Consider the following 22,157-nt stretch of genomic DNA (forward strand, 5'->3'; position numbering starts at 1 on the left):
AAGTAGTTAAGAGGCTACAAACAAGCAGTACAGCTCACAAGACTACAATATAGGCTGGTATCATGACAAGACCGAGGGAACTTGCTAGGTTGTATGACTCACGGGTGCTATTCAGATAGCGGCTCTGCACAGGGCAGAAGCATAGGAAGATCACTCCTGCCCCGCTTCACTGCTGGATCACCAGGGTTTTAAAGGTAGGACGAGAGAGAGAGAGGTGGGATGTGTCAGAGCTGGCCAGGACAGGAGACGGGAGAGCTTCCTCCCATCCTGGCCCACCAGGGTTTATGGCAGGTTTGGGGGAGGCATGCAGAGCCTGCAAGGGAGGAGGGCTGGGTGCAAAGCCTGCCAGGCAGGGGAAGAAGAGGCTGGGTGCAGAGCAGGGCACTTGAATTTAAACCCCCGATTATATTCGTCAACCTTTTTTCCTCCTTTTTGGGAAGAAAAAAAGTTACACCAGTTTATATTCAGATCGGTTTATATTCAAGTATATATGGTAGATTAAATCCCACTATTTTTCAATATTTTCACTAAATATAAATTTATTATCTAACTAAATCAAGTGAATTTACTTGAAATCACACAAAAGTACCAGATATCAAAAATTTGTTAAAACATCACTTTAAATTATTTTTATGCAAGCTTTTCACCACTTAAAATTACCCAATGCGATATCACCTTTTCATTTTACCATTAATACAATAATGCCATTTTTAAACCTAACATAATTTTCTCAGACAAAACCATATCTTTGACATTTAGGAAAGTGTTACGAGGTTAAAGCTCTTCAGTGTAGAAATGAGGCTGAGGGGGAATATGATACAGTCTACAAAATCCTGAGTAGAGTAGCAGATGTGAATCGATTATTTACTTTGATCCTAAAAGATATTGAACAATTGGAAAAGATAAAAGTAAAGGGCGCAATATACCTCTCCCCATTTGCGGTTTCAGTAATCGCGATTTCACATATTTCGCGATTTTTTGGGGAGGGGGAAAAAAAAAACATCCTTAAGTCTTCCCCCCGGCATCCCGGCCTTACCTGGTGGTCTAGCGGGCTTTCGGGGCAGGAGCGATCTTCCTACGCTCCTGCCCCAAAAACCCGCTAGACCACCAGGTAAGGCCGGGAAGGCAGGAGGGAGGCGGGGGTGGGTCAGAGCCGGATATTCGCAGTTTTTCGCCATTCGCGGTCCGGCTCTGCCCCTATCCCCCGCGAATCCGGAGGGAGAAGTGTATTCAAAATGATTTAATGGGGTTGACACTCAAACAAACCCAGGACTCTATAAGCTTCTTGTGAACATCTTTCTATGCTTCTGAAGAAGCCACACAAGAGAAATACACTGGGCACTGCTCCTGGGAGCATTTTCAATAAACTTAAACCTCTTTTGGTCTTCCTGTTATTTTGTGCTACACTTAAACCAGATGTGTCAAGAAGGCAATTTTTCAAGAAGTGGGTAGATTCTGGACAGCAAACAATACTCTTTATCCAAAGAACTCTGGTTTTTGCACTGCTCTCAGTACAGAAATGCCCTTAGTAAACTTTACTAACCCCCCCTTTTACAAAAATCGTAGTGTGGTTTGTAGCACTGGCCACGGCGGTAACTGCTCTGATGCTCATAGAATTCCTATGAGAGTTGGAGCTGTTACCACCGTAGCTGGTGCTGAAAACCATTGGATTATTTGGACTCTGGTGAAGATGTACTCTTCATGTTTTTGGATCTTAGTGGAATGACCTTTACAGAATATTAACATGCATATTTTGGACTGGATTCTATAAGCAGCGCTTACAATAAGTGCCTATACAATATCAGTGAGCTACATAAGAACATAAGAATTGCCATCTCCAGATCAGACCCTAGGACCATCAAGTCCGGCGATCCGCGCATGCAGAGGCTCCGCCAGGTGTACCCTGGCATAGTTTTAGTCCCCATATCACTCTAAGCTTCTCATAAGGAGATGTGCATCTAGTTTACCCTTACCTGTATCACTTTATGCCACTCATAAGGAGATGTACATCTAGCTTACCTTTAAATCCTAGAATGGTGGATTCTGCAATTACCTCTTCTGGGAGAGCATTCCAGGTGTCCACCACTCGTTGCGTGAAGCAGAACTTCCTGATATTTGTCCTGAACTTGTCCTGCCTTAGCTTCAGTCCATGTCCTCTTGTCTGTGTCACATACAGCGACTCAAATTGAAGAGCAGTCACTGCCGAAGCAGTGTATTGGCCACATTGCAGGGAAAATAGTTCTCTAGACCAAAACAGTACTTATCTTCGGGCTCTCTGAAGAATCACTAGCCCAAACGAGAAGACGCTCTGCCTTTAAAGTTCAACGGATTCCATTTCGAAGGGCAAACCTTCTTTTTCAGGAAACCAGGAGCGACTTGGCAAGAGAAATAAAATCAACCTGCTGAAATGGAGAATGTTTGAAAAATGGCATTGCCGGGGCAGTGACTGTTCTTCAATTTGAGTCGCTGTATGTGTTTAGCGACAGCAATGACTTGATTTACCATAGTAACTCACCGATATTGAATAGGCTCTTATTGTTTTGCATTATTGTGCACCATCACTTGGCAGGTTAGGACCCGGGGATGTAACACATGTTACCCTTTTGGGTTTTATTTGTGACAACTTTCCTAAAGGGGTTCCGTGAATTCCTAGGTTGTGAGTTGTGTGAACTGAGGGCCCATCCTACCATTCTATTATCATCATATTAATTGAAATATTTGAATATCGGTGTTTCTCTCATCTTGCTGTCGCTATACACATTTATTAGGAGAGATTTGTTCTCTTTGAGTGCACTACTTACGACATTGTCCTTAAAATGAAGAAAATTAAATCAAAACAAAAATCAGAAATTTCTGAAAAGAAATATGAGAAAGCAAACAAAATGAAAAATTTGGGACTGCACACCCCTATTTAGCAGTGCCTGTAGTAGAATTCCAGGGACAGACATGAGGAAAACGGCTGCTTTCCCTGGATTGGTAGCATGGAATATTGCTACTATTTGGGTTTTTGTCAGATAATAGTGACCTGGATTGGCTACTGTGCAAATGGGCTAGAAGGACCATTGGTCTGTCCCAGCATGGCAACTCTTTATGTTCTTATTTGATCCAAGCATAGGACAGTGAAGCCTTTGTGACATCACTGATGAGTTTAGCTCTTAGGCTTTGGTGGAATAAACATGACATCACAATCTCGGCTATTATTTGGGTTTCCGACAGGTATTTGTGACCTGGATTGGCCACTGTTGGAAAAAAGAAACTGGGCTAGATGGACCATTGTCACTTGTTTTTGTTTTTTTTCTCTTATCTTGCTCTACGTGTCTCAGCTTTTCCCCCCTGTCTAACCCCTTTCTGCTTCCTTCCCGAAGAAGTCTTGCCCCCTCACTAATGGCATTTTCTCTCTCAGCCTCCTCAGCTTATAATCCCTCTCGCTCCTTTATTTGCCAAAGCTGTCCTTTCCTCTTATTTAAATGCCTGCCTTTTCTACAGCCTATCTGCCTCTTTCGCCTCTCCCATCCTGGAACAACATGTCTCATGGCCAGAAACTCAAAGCTTCCCCTGCTTAGAACAGTGTACATACTGCCCTGTATTAAAAACATACTGTCCTATATAAGATTTAGGGTGGATTTCCTTTTAAGTAAAGCATGCGTGTCCTTGCAGCTCCCCCTGTGAATATACGGCGGCACTGTTTCTACAAAATTGCCTAAATTACTTGCCTTTTTGAAGTTCATGGTTTCAGCGGGGTCCTGACCCTGCTCATTCTGTAAATGATAACCTTGAACATAATCTGGTCACTGTTACCCAGGGGCTCCCCAACCTCTGCTTCAGATGCAAGTATCTTCTTACCACAAAAATGAGATCTGCTGGCCACCTTTCCAATCATTTAATACAATAAGCCATCTCTTACTGCTTTTAAAATAAGCTTTCCCTTGCTGACTAAATTGCTCTAAATGTATTTCATGTGTTCCAAGTTCTTGGTTTCTGTTTGGTAAGTTGTAGTTTCCCATAAGGATAACATTTCCCTTAAATCCTGCCAGTTTTATTCCTAATGCTTGCTCCCTCTCATTAATCACATTTGGTGGTCTATAACTTATTTATAATTCATATGCAGTCATTTCTATTCCTTCAGAGCTATCCATTGCTGGCTTGTCAGTCACTGATGTCAACTCTAGGTTGAAAGGATTGGATCGATTTCACTTGATACACTTCCCCCTCCCGATACGCGGTTTTAGGACTCGCGATTTTGATTATTTGCAATTTCCTAAAACCGGAATCACCCCCACCTCCCCAGATCTTACCTGGTGGTCTAGCGGTCTTTCGGGGCAGGAGCGATCTTCCTATGCTCCATGCAGATCACTTATCCAAAATGGCTGCCGTGAGTTCCCATGAGTGAGTGGTCTGCACGGGGCAGGAGCGTAGGTAGATCACTCCTGCCCTGAAAGACTGCTAGACCACCAGATGAGGTCATGTGCACTTGGCTGCAGCTTTGGGTATTAATCAACTTAAGGAGGGAGGTGGGGGTGGTCAGAGCCGGCCCAAAAGTTATTTGCAAATTTTCAATATTCGCCGACCGGCTCTGTCCCTAACCCCCACAAATATTAAGGGTCTGCTGTACATTGCTTGTACATTGGTATTAAACGGTTTACATGCCTAGACGATTCAAACAGAAGTTAGTGTTTCAATCCATCAGAAAGAGAGAGGAATAGAGAGTCCTACAATAATATTGTAATACAGCACTTTCAAAGGTTACACAGAAGAGTTTCTGATCAATGTTACAACAACATTCTTTTTTCCAGTGTAATCTCACCTGAACATATCCACATTTAATGCTTCTTTCAAATACAAAACTACCTTTCTCTTCTATATTCATACAAAAAAAACAAACAAAAAAATCACAAGTAAGGATGCCCAAAAACTCACTCAGATATTATAATCATCCAAAATATATCCAAGCGCTGTTTAAGAACCACACAGAAAAATGGCATACAATCTATCAAAAAAATGGAGACAAGACCTCAGTGTCATACGGGGTGTCTTAAAAACTATAACACCCCCACAGACAAGCACAGACAAGCTTGTTTCTTTTCTTTTTCGCTTTCTTAATATATTACATTATTTAGAAACAAAGAAATTGAGATAAAAATAAATACTCACAAAAAGAAAACATTTCAATTCCATTCTAGCCCACATCTTGGGGAGAGGAGATGCAGAAACAGTACAAAGAAAAATAATTTCCAAACATTGGCTGGAAATACTTATGTAAATCCCATTTTACCTAAGGAGTGGTTTCAACTGATTTTTTCTCAGGATTATTCAGAAGAAACAATTTGAGCTGACTTAGCTCCAAAAAACACATAAGAATTATTTTCCCATGTAACCAGGCATTTTGAGGGAAATTTCAAGAAGAAGTGCCTTCCGTTGCCAAGACTTTGGGTCTTAGCACAAGGAAGGCTTTTCGTCAAATTTGGATCTGTTTGGATACATCCGGGAAAATTGAAATAGATTGACCATAGAATAACACAAATAGGCTTTCATAATAATTTTCTTTTTCTCTAAAGAAGATAATGTAATTAACAACGTTGATCTTTTCGATATAAGCTCTTGTTTATTTTCAAGAAATCTCGTAAGATCCAAACTATCTGGAGAGGAAATATTGTCCATTTCTCCTTCAGGATTTACTTCTCCAATATCAACTGGGATATAATAAGCATTAGTAACATCTCTGTCCTCTATAACAATCTGCAAAACCTCTTTAAGATAAATTTATAGGAACTCTTGGTGACAAAAAATGTGTTACTGGAAAATTCAGTAACCTCAAATTAAGCACTCGAGGAATTCTCTAGGATTTCAAGCTTAGAATGGATTAATAAGCTATCTTTAATCGCTGATGTCTGTGCAGCCTGACAGAGCTTAACCTGAACATCCATTTTCTCAATTTGCTTTTCCACCAATTTTAACTTATTCTCCTATTCATTTAACTTTTCGGCTACGTTTTCAGAAACTTTTGTAACGCTCTATAGGTTACTTTGTAAATTTCAATCCATCTTAACAATCGCTTGCATAATATCTTTTAAAGTTATATTACTCTCTTCTAATATTGAGTTACCTATAGATTGATATTTAAGATAAACAGGAGATAATAGTTTAGTTCCAGTAGTATCTGAGTCCTGAGATATTTATCAATTGAGTTTGATATACCGAGATAATTTATTTTTGTAGATTCCCTCTGAAAGGGGAGGCTAGAAATATGATATTTCCGTGTGTACGGTGTTAAAGGCATAAGGCTCCTTTTACAAAGGTGTGTTAGGGCCTTAACGCGCGCTAAATTGCCCCCCGCGCTAGCCGCTACCGCCTCCTTTTAAGCAGGCGGTAATTTTTCGGTTAGCGAATGCTAATCCGGTGCGTGCGCTGAAAACACTAGCACACCTTTGTAAAAGGAGCCCATAATGGCTGATTTATTCCAGTTTATTTTATAACCAGACAGTACTGAAAAAGAATTTATATTAGTAAGGAGATGGGGAAGAGAGTTTAAAGATGTATATAACAATATGTCATCAGCGTAAATGGAAAGTTTATAGAAATCATCATTTATTTTTACTCCTGTGACAAGGGGATTTGAGTGAATGGATATTGCCAAATGTTCTAATGCAAGGTTAAACAATAAAGGGGATAATGGGCAGCCTTGTTTAGTTCCTCTTTTAAGGGAGAAGTAATTGGAGAGAATACTGTTAACGATTGAGGCTTTAGGATTACTACAAAATCTTAAGGGGGGGGGTCAAGGCTGTAGACATTTTATAGACACAGGACACAAGGCAGTTTTGATTTCATCTTCACTTATGCATGTAAAATGGTATGGCCATGGGAGGGGTAAGGTTGGATCAGGAGCATTCTGAAGTTGAGCATAGTATTATAGAATTTGGGGGGCTCCGTGCCCAACTTACATACCATGTTTCAGCTGGCATAAGTCTGACACTCGGAACTGGGCATGGGAATTGACCTAAGTGCTATTCTGTAAAGGGCATGCACCCTTTACAGAATAGCACTTACTGCCGATCTTTTCTGGCACTAATTTGACATCAGAGAAGGGGCGGGACCGTGGCAGAGGAAGCAGCACAGGGCTCACTGGCATCGCGAACCCACGGTAGGCTGCTTCTCCACCGCAAACGGTGCGGGGGGGGGGGGGGCTGGAGGATGAATCGGATGTCGGGGGGGGGGGGTGAGCGGTCTTTCAGGGTGTGGGGGCCAACGGTCCTTCAGGGTGGGGCATCAGGCTTTCAGGGCTGGGGGATGAATCGGGGGGAGGGGGAGGAACCAGCAATGTAAAAAAAAAAAAAATGTAAAATGCGGTCACGCATATAACGCGCATGGTTATGCTCAGTTTGTAAAATCGTGTATAACGCGTGCATTATATGCGTGAAAATACAGTAAATCCACTGGGGACAGAGAAATGCCTGAAATGCAAGCAGGGCTAATGGAATAAAAGTTAGGAAGAATGCTCTTCTCCTATATTGTAGCGTGGCCGGCTCTCAAGACTAGCGGTAACCGGCCCACGCTTATAATATTCTCTTAGCGTGCTTCCCCAAGAGGGAGGAAGACCCTGTTGTGGATAAACTATCCTGTATCCAAAAACAATATGGCTTCACACAGGTAGGTTTCAAAAGAAAGAACTCAAATTTATTGTTCATCCGAACAGGTCCAAATGAAAAGGCATGAAAAGTAACAGTCTCAAAAGGTCATGGCAATAATAGTGCAAACAAAATAGTAACATAGTAACATAGTAGATGACGGCAGATAAAGACCCGAATGGTCCATCCAGTCTGCCCAATCTGATTCAATTTAAATTATTATTTTTATTTTTATTTTTCTTCTTAGCTATTTCTGGGCGAGAATCCAAAGCTTTACCCGGTACTGTGCTTGGGTTCCAACTGCCAAAATCTCTGTTAAGACTTACTCCAGCCCATCTACACCCTCCCAGCCATTGAAGCCCTCCCCTGCCCATCCTCCTCCAAACGGCCATGCACAGACACAGACCGTACAAGTCTGCCCAGTAACTGGCCTAGTTCAATCTTTAATATTATTTTCTGATTCTAAATCTTCTGTGTTCATCCCACGCTTCTTTGAACTCATTCACAGTTTTACTCTCCACCACCTCTCTCGGGAGCGCATTCCAGGCATCCACCACCCTCTCTGTAAAGTAGAATTTCCTAACATTGCCCCTGAATCTACCACCCCTCAACCTCAAATTATGTCCTCTGGTTTTACCATTTTCCTTTCTCTGGAAAAGATTTTGTTCTACGTTAATACCCTTTAAGTATTTGAACTTCTGAATCATATCTCCCCTGTCTCTCCTTTCCTCTAGGGTATACATATTCAGGGCTTCCAGTCTCTCCTCATACGTCTTCTGGCGCAAGCCTCCTATCATTTTCGTCGCCCTCCTCTGGACCGCCTCAAGTCTTCTTACGTCTTTCGCCAGATACGGTCTCCAAAACTGAACACAATACTCCAAGTGGGGCCTCACCAATGACCTGTACAGGGGCATCAACACCTTCTTCCTTCTACTGACTACGCCTCTCTTTATACAGCCCAGAATCCTTCTGGCAGCAGCCACTGCTTTGTCACACTGTTTTTTCACCTTTAGATCTTCGGACACTATCACCCCAAGGTCCCTCTCACCGTCCGTGCATATCAGCTTCTCTCCTCCCAGCATATACGGTTCCTTCCTATTATTAATCCCCAAATGCATTACTCTGCATTTCTTTGCATTGAATTTTAGTTGCCAGGCATTAGACCATTCCTCTAACTTTTGCAGATCCTTTTTCATATTTTCCACTGCCTCTTCGGTGTCTACTCTGTTACAAATCTTGGTATCATCTGCAAAAAGGCACACTTTTCCTTCTAACCCTTCAGCAATGTCACTTACATACATATTGAACAGGATTGGCCCCAGCACCGAACCCTGAGGGACTCCACTAGTCACCTTTCCTTCCTTCGAGCGACTTCCATTAACCACCACCCTCTGGCGTCTGTCCGACAGCCAGTTTCTGACCCAGTTCACCACTTTGGGTCCTAACTTCAGCCCTTCAAGTTTGTTCAACAGCCTCTTATGAGGAACTGTATCAAAGGCTTTGCTGAAATCCAAGTAAATTACATCTAGCATATGTCCTCGATCCAGCTCTCTGGTCACCCAATCAAAAAATTCAATCAGGTTCGTTTGGCACGATTTACCTTTTGTAAAGCCATGTTGCCTTGGATCCTGTAACCCATTAGATTCAAGGAAATACACTATCCTTTCTTTCAGCAACACTTCCATTATTTTTCCAACAACTGAAGTGAGGCTCACCGGCCTGTAGTTTCCTGCTTCATCCCTGTGACCACTTTTATGAATAGGGACCACATCCGCTCTCCTCCAATCCCCAGGAATCACTCCCGTCTCCAGAGATTTGTTGAACAAGTCTTTAATAGGACTCGCCAGAACCTCTCTGAGCTCCCTTAGTATCCTGGGATGGATCCCGTCTGGTCCCATCGCTTTGTCCACCTTCAGTTTTTCAAGTTGCTCATAAACACCCTCCTCCGTGAACGGCGCAGAATCTACTCCATTTTCTCGTGTAACTTTGCCAGACAGTCTCGGTCCTTCTCCAGGATTTTCTTCTGTGAACACAGAACAGAAGTATTTGTTTAGCACATTTGCTTTCTCCTCATCACTCTCCACATATTTGTTCCCAGCATCTTTCAGCCTAGCAATTCCATTTTTTATCTTCCTCCTTTCACTAATATATCTGAAAAAATTTTTATCTCCCTTTTTTACATTTTTAGCCATTTGTTCTTCCGCCTGTGCCTTTGCCAAACGTATCTCTCTCTTGGCTTCTTTCAGTTTCACCCTGTAGTCCTTTCTGCTCTCCTCTTCTTGGGTTTTTTTATATTTCATGAACGCCAACTCTTTCGCCTTTATTTTCTCAGCCACTAGGTTGGAGAACCATATCGGCTTCCTTTTTCTCTTGTTTTTATTGATTTTCTTCACATAAAGGTCCGTAGCCATTTTTATCGCTCCTTTCAGCTTAGACCACTGTCTTTCCACTTCTCTTATGTCCTCCCATCCTAAAAGCTCTTTCTTCAGGTACTTTCCCATTGCATTAAAGTCCGTACGTTTGAAATCTAGGACTTTAAGTATCGTGCGGCCGCTCTCCACTTTAGCCGTTATATCAAACCAAACCGTTTGATGATCGCTACTACCCAGGTGAGCACCCACTCGAACATTAGAGATACTCTCTCCATTTGTGAGGACCAGATCCAATATCGCTTTTTCCCTTGTGGGTTCCGTCACCATTTGTCTGAGCAGAGCCTCTTGAAAGGCATCCACAATCTCCTTCTTTCCGATTCCGCAGACGGAACATTCCAGTCCGCATCCAGCAGGTTGAAATCTCCCAACAGCAGAACCTCCTCTTTCTTTCCAAACTTTTGGATATCCACAATCAGATCCTTATCAATTTGCTGCGATTGAGTCGGAGGTCTGTAGACTACACCCACGTAGATAGAAGTTCCATCTTCTCTTTTCAGAGCAATCCATATCGCTTCTTCCTCTCCCCAGGTCCCTTGCATTTCGGTCGCTTGGATATTGATCTTTACATAGAGAGCTACTCCTCCTCCTTTATGACCATCTCTGTCCTTCCTAAAAAGATTATACCCCGGTATGTTTGCATCCCATCCATGTGATTCACTGAACCATGTCTCTGTGATAGCAACAATATCTAAATAATATTATGTTTACCAGCCTGGTCTGGTTAATTCTCCCAGAGTTTTACTAATGTCCCAGGTAAGTTCTACTGGCAAGTGAGAACAGTCCAAAGTATAGTAGAGTCTCTGGCAGTCTTTAACTCTCAAACAAAGAAAAAACTATGAGCAGTAAAAATGTAGCCATGCTTCTCCCTTTCCTTCAAGCATACAGGAGCGGAAGGATATGAGCTCTACCAATACAGCTCCTTGGTACAGCAAAGCACAAATAAAAAATATAACCACCAAACATACTATCAGGCAGTCATGCAAACTGACTCCCAATCTTCAGGGTTTTCACAGTTCTCCCAGCAATGCTTTGCTCATGTGGCTTAATTGTCCTTAAGTCAAGTTCCTGCAGCAAGCCACCCAGCACACAAAAAAGTCCATAACAAAACCCAACTCTGAAAAACACACACCCAGCCAGTTCAGCTTACTTCCATGGCTTCCGGACATTCCAGCTCTGGAAGGGAACTGCAATCCATGTCCTCTGGTACCTGGGTCTCCTGTGCTTGCTGGTCTTCCGCTGGGTCAACCATTTCCACGTCTGTGGGCTCGAGAGAAGGTGGAGGTTCCTTCCACCTGGGAACTTCCTTTCCTTTCCTTCCTTCCTCCTCTTGGACAGCCAGCTCTCCAAGTGTTCTAAGGCTACTGTGCCCCGCCCAGTCCTACTCAGGGGCCGGGCTTCCTTCAGCTGAGGCTGCCTTCTGCCCTGTTTAGCCAGCCTCTTACAAAATGGAGGATTTAAAGGGGTCCTGCCAGTTTTCACCAGGCTATGTTCTAAAGCAGGTCTGAACACAGCCTGTGCTTCCTGGTCCTGTCTAACAGGGACAAAGTGGTTAGCCCGGACTAGTTTCAGGGGCTGTTTTTTAAGGGTCTTTACTGGCACAAGGCCGGCATTGGAATCGGGCTTGTGACAATATCCAGACAGAAGAGAAATGAAATTTAACTTAGGGCTCAGAGTGGACAAAGAAAGGAAAAGGGATCAGAGTAGGGAAGGTGTGTGGAAAGGAGATGTAAATGTACTTAGAACCTACAGGTGTTAAAATGTCTCACTCACAGCTTAATCAAACTGCAAGTACAGGACATTGAGAAATCAACTTATCCATTGTTGCTGTAACTTGTTCGATATAACTCAGTGCACAGGGAATGCTTGACAAGTGAAGAGACAAACTTTCCTGACATCAGACCAGACTTCTATAGACATTAATAACATAAAAGTTGCCACTGGAACATACCAAAGGTCCACCAAGCCCAGGATCCTGTTTCCAACAGTGGCCAACCCAGATCCCAAGTACCTGGCAGAAACCCAAAGAATAGCAACATTCTAGAGCTGAAATTGTGATGTCATAATGCCTCAATCCACCAATGTTTAAGAGCCAACTTCATCAGTGAAGTCACAATGGCTTGATTGTCCTATTCTTGGCTCACATAAGAACATAAGAATTGAAGGTCAATCAAGCCCAGTATCTTGTTTCCAACAGTGGTCAATCCAGGCAAGAACCCAAAAACCGATTTTATGCTGCTTATCCTAAGTATAAGCAGTGTTGATAATTTATTCTTGACATGGTCACCTTTGTATTTATCTTGGTGGGGGAAGTTATTTATTTAAGAGACCTGTAGCCCGCATATTAACCATCTATGCAGATAACAACAATACATACATAATTAAAACAAAACATTACAAGCATAGACAAAACATAGCAGAATATTAAAATAACAGCATACAATAAACAACTTACACATGTGCCTTAAAATAAAAAGCCAAGCAATTACAAGATTACAAAGTAACCAAATTTGAAAAGGTAAGTAAAAAAAAAAAAAAAAGGGCTTCCAAACATTTCCAAAATCAAAGATCAGATGGATAGAATCTGGAACCGAGTTCCATAGTAAAGGTCTGGCTACTTGGAACATACGTGATCGATTTGCAACTCTGGAGACAAAACGAAGAGTGGGAACAGCCAAAAAAGCCACAAAAGTTAGATACAGTTAAGATTGTACTTGCACACAAACTGAGCTATATTCAGAGTATGATACCTCTTACTTATCCAGTGGAAACTTTCTAAGTTTCTGAGATCCAGTCTGTGCCTTGAGCAGACATATCTGAAATTCAAGGTTCTCCTTCAGACATACTTATTTAAAAAGACCTATGCGGTTCGGCTAGAGGGCGATGTTACCCTGGGAGTGCACTAGTTTTCTTGATCTGCTTCCCTATAGTTCTTTGCTGTTTCCTGCCTCTTTTTCCTTGTTTCTTCTTTCCTTTAGCCAATGGAGTTACTTTTCTTAGCCCTGTTTTATTTTGATTGTACGTCACCTTGTTATCTTCTTGAGGAAAGGTGATTAATTAAATTTTAATAAACCATAAGAGCATAAGTCTCAGTTAAGGGTGAAAAAATAACATATTTAGCTGCAAGGGGAGAGGAGTTGCAAGGTTAAGTAGCTAACACTTTCACTTCATTCTACATTTTCAAAGAGATAATTATTTAATGGGAATAATTATTTCATTATGGATGAATCAGACTGGTTTTGCTGCCAACAAAAACTGACATTTACTGGTGATAAAAGTAGGGGAATCCTTGAGCGAGAATGACCATCATAACCCACCCCTGTTCTGCCCAAACTAAACCCTCTGGGAATGGGTAAAAATTATGCCGATAATAAGGACCTGCTGTCTTGACACTGCACTTACTTATACAAGCATAAGCTTTGGCAACTGGGACAGAACAGAAGTCCATCATGCCCAGTATCCTGTTTTCTAAAAGGGGCAAATCCAGGTCTAAATACCTGGTGAGATCCCAAAAGAGTAAAACATCCTAATATTCACTTATGGACTTCTTTTAGGAACTTGTCCAAACCTTTTTTTAAAGCAAAGAAAAGGAGTGGGAATGACCAAACAGGGCAGGTAATCCAAATAAAAAGTTCTTTATTATGAAACAACTGGTAGATATTGAAATAACTGGTAGATATTTGAGGATTGGACTCAATGTGGGCTTTGGAACTTGTCCCAAATGGATTGGAAACTGGAAAAATAGAAGATGTAGTAGATTGTGAAGCTCTGATTTGGCATTAGGTACAACACGGACAGATCTCTACTGTGATAACTTCAGTTTCCAGTATACGTATTAATGTTACAGAGAAGTGAGACCTATAAAACTATAGGAAAATAACTGTAAAATTATTATAAGGGGGTAGCTGAATTAGTCTAGAGTAGCATAAATGCATCAGATGGCATTTTAGAGATCTACCAGTTTATTGAGGCATGAGCTTTTGAGGACTACAAAGTCGAATCTTATTTTTTAAGCGTTCATGCCTCAAAAAATTAGCTAGTCCATAACATGCCATCTGTCTCTGTACTTTTCCTAAAATGATTAGTGTAGCAAATAATCTGAGACTGAAAATGACCTGAGGGACTTGAATAGGATGGGGCGTGCACTTACTAAATTGCTTGGCCGCTTTTGTAAGCAATTTAGTTACAGGGAGGGAAAGTCATAGGAGGAGCAGGTGAGTCAGCAAAAGACTTATAAACACGATGACTAAATAAACTCACAATTATATTAGAGACAAGTTATGACAGATACGGCATCAAGGAGTTGAATAGGTTAATTACCTAGATCAGTGGTTCTCAACCCAGTCCTTGGGGCACACTCATCCAGTCAGATTTTCAGGATATCCATAATGAATATGCATGCAGTGCTTTCATAGTATACAAATCTTTCTCATGCATATTCATTATGGTTATCCTGAAAACCTTAACTAGCTGATATGCCCTGAGGACTAGGTGGAGGAGCACTGACCTAGATAGAAAAGGAGCTGGCACTACAATTATTTAAAGTCTGGTTGGAACCTGTCTAGAATACAGAGTAAAAACATAACAGAAGTGCAGCAGGACACCCGGAATAGATCTCTTCCTATGCTTACAAAGTAAAAGATTCAGGAGTCCCCTTTCTGCAGTGTGAGGTGCTAGAGATTGGGGCAGGAAGAGGGAACTGGAGAGAAGATGGCACACTTGAGAGTGGAAGAAGGGAAACAAGAGATGCTCGATCAATGAGTGGTAGAGACAGAGGGGGTGGGGGGATATGGTGTGGAGAGAGGAGAGAGATCAGATGAGAGGCTGTGGAAAAGAGAAAGCTGATGGAGCCATGGAGTGAAAGAGATACTAGGATGGGGGATGAGCAGAGGAAAAAGAGAGAAGAGACAGGGAGAAGTAGGAGAGACGCTGGACCCAAAGATGGAGAAAGAGATGCTGGATTGCGGGGATGGGTACAGAGGAGAAAGAGAGAGAGAGAGAGAAGCTGGCCATGGAGAAGAGATAGAAAGAAGTTGGGAAAGGACAGAGACACAGAGGCATGATGATGGACACAGGTGGGATAGGGAAAGGGACACAGAAGGGAAGATGCTAGACAAGACAGATAGAGAAGCAGAGGGAATGATGGTAGATATGGAGAGAAAAGACATGTCAGATGGATAGGACTCAGCGGTGGGGAAACATAGCAAATGGATGGGACTCGGGGGAGGGTTATGGGACTAGAGCAGAAGATGACTGGCACATGGTGACTGAGTGGGAGAATGTTGAGGACAGAGCAAGGAAATATGAATGAGAGAGATGGAGAGGGAATTTTGAGGACACAGTAAGGACCTGGCAATTGGTAGATATTTAGTTAGTTAATCTATCCCGTACCATCTGGGCAGCTTACAAACAACATACACTTTCCTTTAATACAGCGGGCCCCAATCTTTTTTGCACCATGGACCGGTTTAATGCAAGATAATTTTTCCATGAACTGGGGGTGGGGGGAGGGATTCAAGCGAATAATCAATAAAGTGCATAATATATAATTTAATTATTACACCTATAGGGCTCCTTTTTTGAAGGTACGTTAGGGCCTTAACGCATGCTTGCTAGCCCCTGCCGCCTCCTCTGGAGCAGGTGTAGTTTTTCAGCTATCGCGTGCTAAAAACGCTAGTGTACCTTCGTAAAAGGAGCCCATAATGTAAATGTATTTATTACATTTTATATTTATTTATTTTGTTTTCTATCCCATTCTTCCCAACAAGCTCAGAACAGGTATCAGGTTAACATTCATAATATACAGTCAAAACGGGTTATATCTACCCTGCCCCACAACAATGATAAAACAACTACAAACAGTAAAAAACACAACCACATCACCAGGCATATCTCGACTCACACTGGCTCCCAATTCGAGCAAGAATACTATTTAAATTCTACTATTATTTAAATCCATAAATGGTGACAGCCCAGCCTACTTGAAAACTGCCTAATCCAAACTACCACAACCAGACACAGGAGAACCCAGACAACATTCACATACCCTCCAATCAGAGACATCAAATGAAAAACACTGTACGATGGCCTTCTAGCCACACAGGCAGCAAAACTAGACCACCAACTCTCCAATCTACTAATCGCGACCTCAGACTACAAAACTTTCAGAAAAGAAATAAAAACCCTGCTTTTCAAGAAATCCATGAAGACTAACTAACACCGTACGAAACATTTCAATCCTCTGAAGCAACCCGCTCTACTCTGTAACACCTGGACATGTCCAGAAATCCTCTTCTGTAATCCGCCTTGAACCACAAGGTAATGGTGGAATAAAAATCACTAATGAAATGTAATGATTAACGTACATAATATAGTCAAAAGAGTTTACAATTTGTCATGCTTACGATGCAATGTGTTTGTCCTAGTATAACATATACAGAGGATCTAGTTTCAATATACATTCCTTTTTTAAACATACGATAGTAGGCAAGGGATTAGGTGAAGAGGTATGTTTTTGTTGCTTTCCTAAAATTCAGGAGCCCTTCAAGGGTTTTGATCTGTGGGAATAGTAGGTTGGTAAGAAATGGGAGTTGAAATGTCATCTGGCGTTGAAGGGGGTATTTGGAGGTGTGTTGCTTTTCTTTATTTCTATTATTATTGTAATAATCCCATTTGGGGGCGATGGGTGTCAGTGACACCCAAACAGTGTTCATTATGTTCAGTCTACTCCATAATCTCATTTTGAAAACCCTGCTTCACAAAGATAGGATGTTGGACATTGGAAGCGGGATTTTCAGTGCTTTTGTGGTGGTCACAGGATATTCCGCCTTGACTTTAATCTAGAGAATGACACGGTGACAAAATTCATCACCGTTCCCGTCCCCGCGGATAACCGTGGGAAACCATCTTCATGTCATTCTTTAAGGAGAGAGGGAAGATTCAGAGTATGAATGGCCACAACCACTGACCCACAAGCTTTGCTTTGAAGAATGCTGGTGTAGAAGGACTGAGGTTGAAACAGACACTACAGAATGACAGTCTCTGGTATCCAGAGCAGATATTGTGATGTTATAATGCCTCATTCCACCAGTGCCTAAGAGCCAATCACATCAGTGATGTCACAATGGCTTCATTATCCTTGGCTCCCATAAGAATCAGAGTATGAATGGCCACAACCACTGACCCGCAAGCTTTGCTTTGAAGAATGCTGGTGTAGAAGGACTGAGATTGAAATAGACACTAGAAAATGACATGGGATTATTTCCCACAGTTATCCGCGGGGACAGGAACGGTGATTAATTTTGTCACCGTGTCATTCTCTACTTTAATCCAAAACATATGGAGATTTGAAGTTGTCTCAAACCTACTTTTAAGGCCACCGTCATTTGCAGTCTCAAGTAGCTGATCCTTTTTTAGCACGGACAAATTATAAACGGATAATAATTACAGCATTTCTTCCCTTCTGACAATGACAATATCACTATGGTTACTTTGTATGTTATATTTTATATAGGTCTCAGTTGTATTTTGCCTGTTATAAAAATGTAATAAAATGTGTGAACTAAAAAAATAAATGAATAAAAGTAAACGGGGAAACCAGCTCTTTAAATTAAATGTTTTGGGTTTTTTTGCAATTGCATAACAAACAATGGAAATTTAAGCGTGCTAGTGTGTCTTAGCGCGCACTAAATGCGAACACGTCCATTATATCCTTTGAACGCGTTAGCGCTCATTAGCATTTAGCACACGCTAAAATGCACTAGTGTGCCTTAGTATAAGGACCTCTAAGTTGCAGAGGAAAAGTGTTCATGAACTAATGCAGTATTATCAATCCACACAATCAATTCTGATTCACTGTACAAAGCAGAGCAACAGAGCAATGAAGCCTTGTCTTTAGAAAAGTCCTTATCATACGTTTTGCTCCCTTAGCTATACATTTGTGTATAAACCCCCCCAGAAAGGAATGGGGGCCCAGGATCATGTTCATACTTAATCTATAGTTAAACTGGAGCAGCTGAATTTGTGGATTTTGCACTTCCCAAAGGTCTGCTATCCTTACCTCCCGGAATTCAGATCCTTGTGGGAGATTTCAGGCATCACTTAGGAGGGATTATCCCCTCCATGGGAAGACCTTTTACATCCTCACTAACAGGGTCAGGTCTCAGGAAGTATAGTGTAAGCAGACTTTTTAAAAAATCTCTTGATGTCATCCCCTACTGAAAATCCATCTTAAAGCATTTTATGGTCAATAGCAGAGAAGCAACATTAGAACATAATCAGAAAATAACCACAATTATATTCCCCCATACTCATTGTTGTTACAATTTTCTGTAAAAAAAAAAAAAAAAAAGGGAGGAGAAGAAGAAAAAAACCAGATTTGGCTATCTTACAAAAATGCAAATTACTTTTTTCTTAGATTCTGCTACATAATTCCAAAGATCAGGACTGGACAATGATTCCAAGTTAAAAGTGGGCTGGACTTCTAGACCAGTGTTCTTCAACCACCGATCCATGGACCAATGCCAGTCCACAGAAATTTCCTGCCGGTCCACAAGGCCAGCACGTGCATCAGGCCCAAAACAGTGTTCTTCAACCGCCGGTCCACGATGCGATCGATGCGGCGTTATCTTCGAGCCAGCTCCCTCTTCCTAACTGATTCAGTGCACAAAGCCACGGGCAGCGGCTCCTACGGGCATCCTGCGCCTGACGTTGCAACGTCAGAGGGAAGGCTTCCAGATGTGGCACGGGACGTGCAAGGTGCAATTAGTACTATTATGGGGGCGGGGTCTGGGGTGGAGATTGGGTAGAGATGGGCGGAGTCTGGCCCACAACTTAGCCCCGTGTTCTTCAACCGCTGGTCTACGGACCGATGCCGGTCCACAGAATAATTCTTTTATTTCTGCCGGTCCATAGGTGTAAAAAGGTTGAAAAACACTGTTCTAGACAGTTTAAGACAGCTGAATGAGAATATACCTTACATTTGACAAAGAAAAATGAATAAACCTTTTAGTCCAACATGTTTTGGATTGTCAACACATGAGGGGTTGCTGAAAATTTCTCAGCCCAACCAACAAAGCCGGGGAAGTCTCAATTGAGGGCTATACACTCAGGGCTCCTTTTACTAAGGTGCGCTAGCGTTTTTAACGCACGCACAAAGTTACCGCGTGCTACACCGTGCTGTACACTTCTAGAATAATGCCAGCTCAATGCTGGCGTTAAGGTCTAGCACGCGGGGCAATTTAGCGTGCGCTATTCCGCACGTTAAGGCCCATTTTAACGCACCTTAGTAAAAGGAGCCCTTAGTCCAGTGATTTTCCACTTTTTTTCCAGCAGAAAAATACAGAATGAAAAGAGTGGAAAATCACTGGATTAAGAGGCAAATTCTATAAATGTTGTCCATTCGCCCCTCAACACCTGCCGTTCTCACAGGTTTCAAGTTTATTTAAAATTTATTATACCGCCCACCCAAGCCTTCTAGGTGGTGTACAAAAATGCCATAAAAATAAGCCAATTAAAATGCAATATAATAAAAACAAACCGAGGGAAAAGACAATTTTGAAAACAAAGACAAACGGGAACATAAGGAAAGAAGGGATTGGAACTACAATTGATAGAAAGAAAAGAGAATACTTAAGGAGAAGAACAAAAGGAAAAGGGACTATAAGTAGAAGTCTTTCTTAAATCTAAGTCATTCTTAAAAGGACAGTTTAAGTTTCAAAGGCTAATCAGTTTAAGTTTCAAAAGACAGTTTAAGTTTCAAAGGCTAATCAAACATGAAACATTCTCGGACCTAGTGCACTTATTTTTCATTTTACACTTGTGCACTAGGTCCGAGGATGTTTCATGTTTGATTAGCCTGCTGGGTGACAATGGCTCATGACTCCTATTACAGCCTTGTACTGATCTGAGAGGAGTGAATACTGAGGACCTATCCAATTATTTAATAACTAGTGTTTAAACCTCCTTCCTTCACATTTCCCCTATTTTCAGCCCCAGCTCCAAACCCATTTTTACCCCCCTCCAGCCCCCGTCTCCCATCTTTTCCCTTTCAGCTTCCAGCCCCAGCCCCCTTTTCTCACCAGCAGCATTTCCCTCCCCCCCACTTCCCTGTGCAGCAGCATTCCCTCTCCCTCCACTTCCCAGTGCAGCAGCATTTCTGTTTGTTTCTGGCTGGTTCCTTTACAGTCCCTTGCCGAAGTTATTTTTGAGTTTAAAGCTGCCGCAGCAACTCCTCTCACGATCTGCGCTTGCATCGGAAGCCTTCTCTCTGACGTGACATCAGAGAGGCTTCTGACGCAGGTGCGGCTCGTGAGAGGAGCTACGGTGGCGGCTGTGAGGGGGTGAGGGGGGAGTTGCCTCCGTGCGTCCCTGCTTAAGGTGCCTCCGCATGCGCAGAAAAAACTACCACTGTCTCCTTCTACTGCGCATGCGAAGCCACAGAGCTACAGCGCATGGATCACGCAGGTAGGAGTGCACATGCGCGCTTAGGGTTTTATTATTAGTGATATTCACATAACGTTTTGTGCAATTTTGCACACACAATCTCCCAGTTGCAATAAGATAAGTAAAGGAAGGTTTTTGTTTATATTTACCTAGGCGATTCTTAAAGCACCACCTATTTTGTTAAATGAAGTATGGGTGTTGAAGTTATGCTTTAAAGAGGATGATGCAGTAGTGTGGTATGCAGTATTATTAAGGATTTTGTGTAACAATAATGTATGTATGTTTGTGTATTTTATGTATGTTTTTTTGTAATCCGCTTGTATAAGGCGGAGTATAAACTATTAAATGCTGAGTGGAGTGGAAAGGGTGGTTGTGGATTGCTTGTTTACTCTTAAAATAATACTAGGACTAAGGGGCATGTGATGAAGCAAGGGGAAGAAAATAGAAGGAGAGATACTGGATTGCAGGTGATGAGGGCAGGAGGGGGGGAGGTGCCAATACAAACGTTGGCTCATGGTGCCCCAGTCCCTCGAGCTAGTCCTGTATTAGCTTATGCAAACCTCCTATGTATAGAGACAAATAGACAGACAGATGGATGAACCCCTCCCCCCACAGATGTTATTGCTTGAGTGAATTGGATCTAAAAAGGACACGAGAAGAACACTAAAAAGGAGCAGTTACAGGGGTTAAAAGTCTGAATGAAATGTACAAATTGTTTAAAAATTCCATCTTGGCAGTTTAGATAAAATGTATTTCTCAAGTTTTTTTTTTTTTTTAAAAAAAGGTTAGATGAAGAACAAACACATCTGCCAGCCTGCCTAAATGGTGCTTTGAAAGAAGTATTAAAAGCCCAAATGGCATCCTTTAAAAAGCAGACAGTAAGATCTAAATAGAAAAATAGAGAATAGCAGAAGAACTGATAAATTAGAATTGATAAAGAGACTTGTCATAGAGATTAAAATAAAAACAACCAACCAGTAATAAAAAAAAAAACTTATTTCAATTACATCTGAAAAGGTATCAACTGCAACATTAGATGAGCAGGCAGCCAAATGGATGGCCAGAGTGGAGAAGGAAATAAACTTCTCCCTCCGCATTCGTGGTTTCGATTATTCATGGTTTTTAGCTTGCTGGCTCCTCCCCCCAAATTACATCAGCTTGCATAGAGAAATCGCTGATTCCAAGCGTTTACAGAGAAAATCGCTGATTCCCAGCACTTTCTTCACCGTGTTTTGCCTCTCCTTCAGGAATAGGCCAGGTCTCCCACCATGTTATTTGTGGTTTCACCATATTCACGATGGTTTTCAATAGAAAACAGCAAATAACATATAAAAAAGTTATTTGCGGTTTTTCAGTATTTGCGGTTCTGTTAATCCCCTATCACAGTGAAAACAGAGGGAGAAGTATAGCAGAAAAGCTAAGGGGTCCTTTTACTAAGATGTGGTAAGGGCTAGATCATGCTTACTGTGGGACATGCTCAGATGCAAACTGTGCGCTACAAATGATTAATTTTATTGTAGAGGAGGCATGTCTGGGGGCGGAGAGTGAGTGTTTCTGCGCTAAATAAGCGTAGCTACATTGTCACATTCTGACTGGTTAGTGCAAGATTACTGTATGAGCCCTTATGAAATAGATGTCGGTAAGTGCTAATGTGGAAATTTTT

At 41.8% G+C, this 22,157-nt stretch overlaps 1 protein-coding gene across 1 annotated transcript in view; it reads right to left on the reverse strand.

Moving 5' to 3' along the window:
• The window catches only part of SMARCD2 (SWI/SNF related, matrix associated, actin dependent regulator of chromatin, subfamily d, member 2), a 154,780-nt gene extending 143,464 nt beyond the window's left edge, over positions 1–11,316 (reverse strand). The window contains exon 1 of the mRNA XM_033917370.1: positions 11,202–11,316. Within this exon, the coding sequence (XP_033773261.1) occupies positions 11,202–11,303 (102 nt within the window). The 5' untranslated portion in view covers positions 11,304–11,316. The remainder of the gene's footprint in view (positions 1–11,201) is intronic.
• Between the last annotated feature and the right edge of the window lie 10,841 nt (positions 11,317–22,157).

The sequence above is a fragment of the Geotrypetes seraphini genome, chromosome 13 (assembly GCF_902459505.1).
Source record: "Geotrypetes seraphini chromosome 13, aGeoSer1.1, whole genome shotgun sequence".
In the NCBI taxonomy this organism is placed as follows: domain Eukaryota; kingdom Metazoa; phylum Chordata; class Amphibia; order Gymnophiona; family Dermophiidae; genus Geotrypetes; species Geotrypetes seraphini.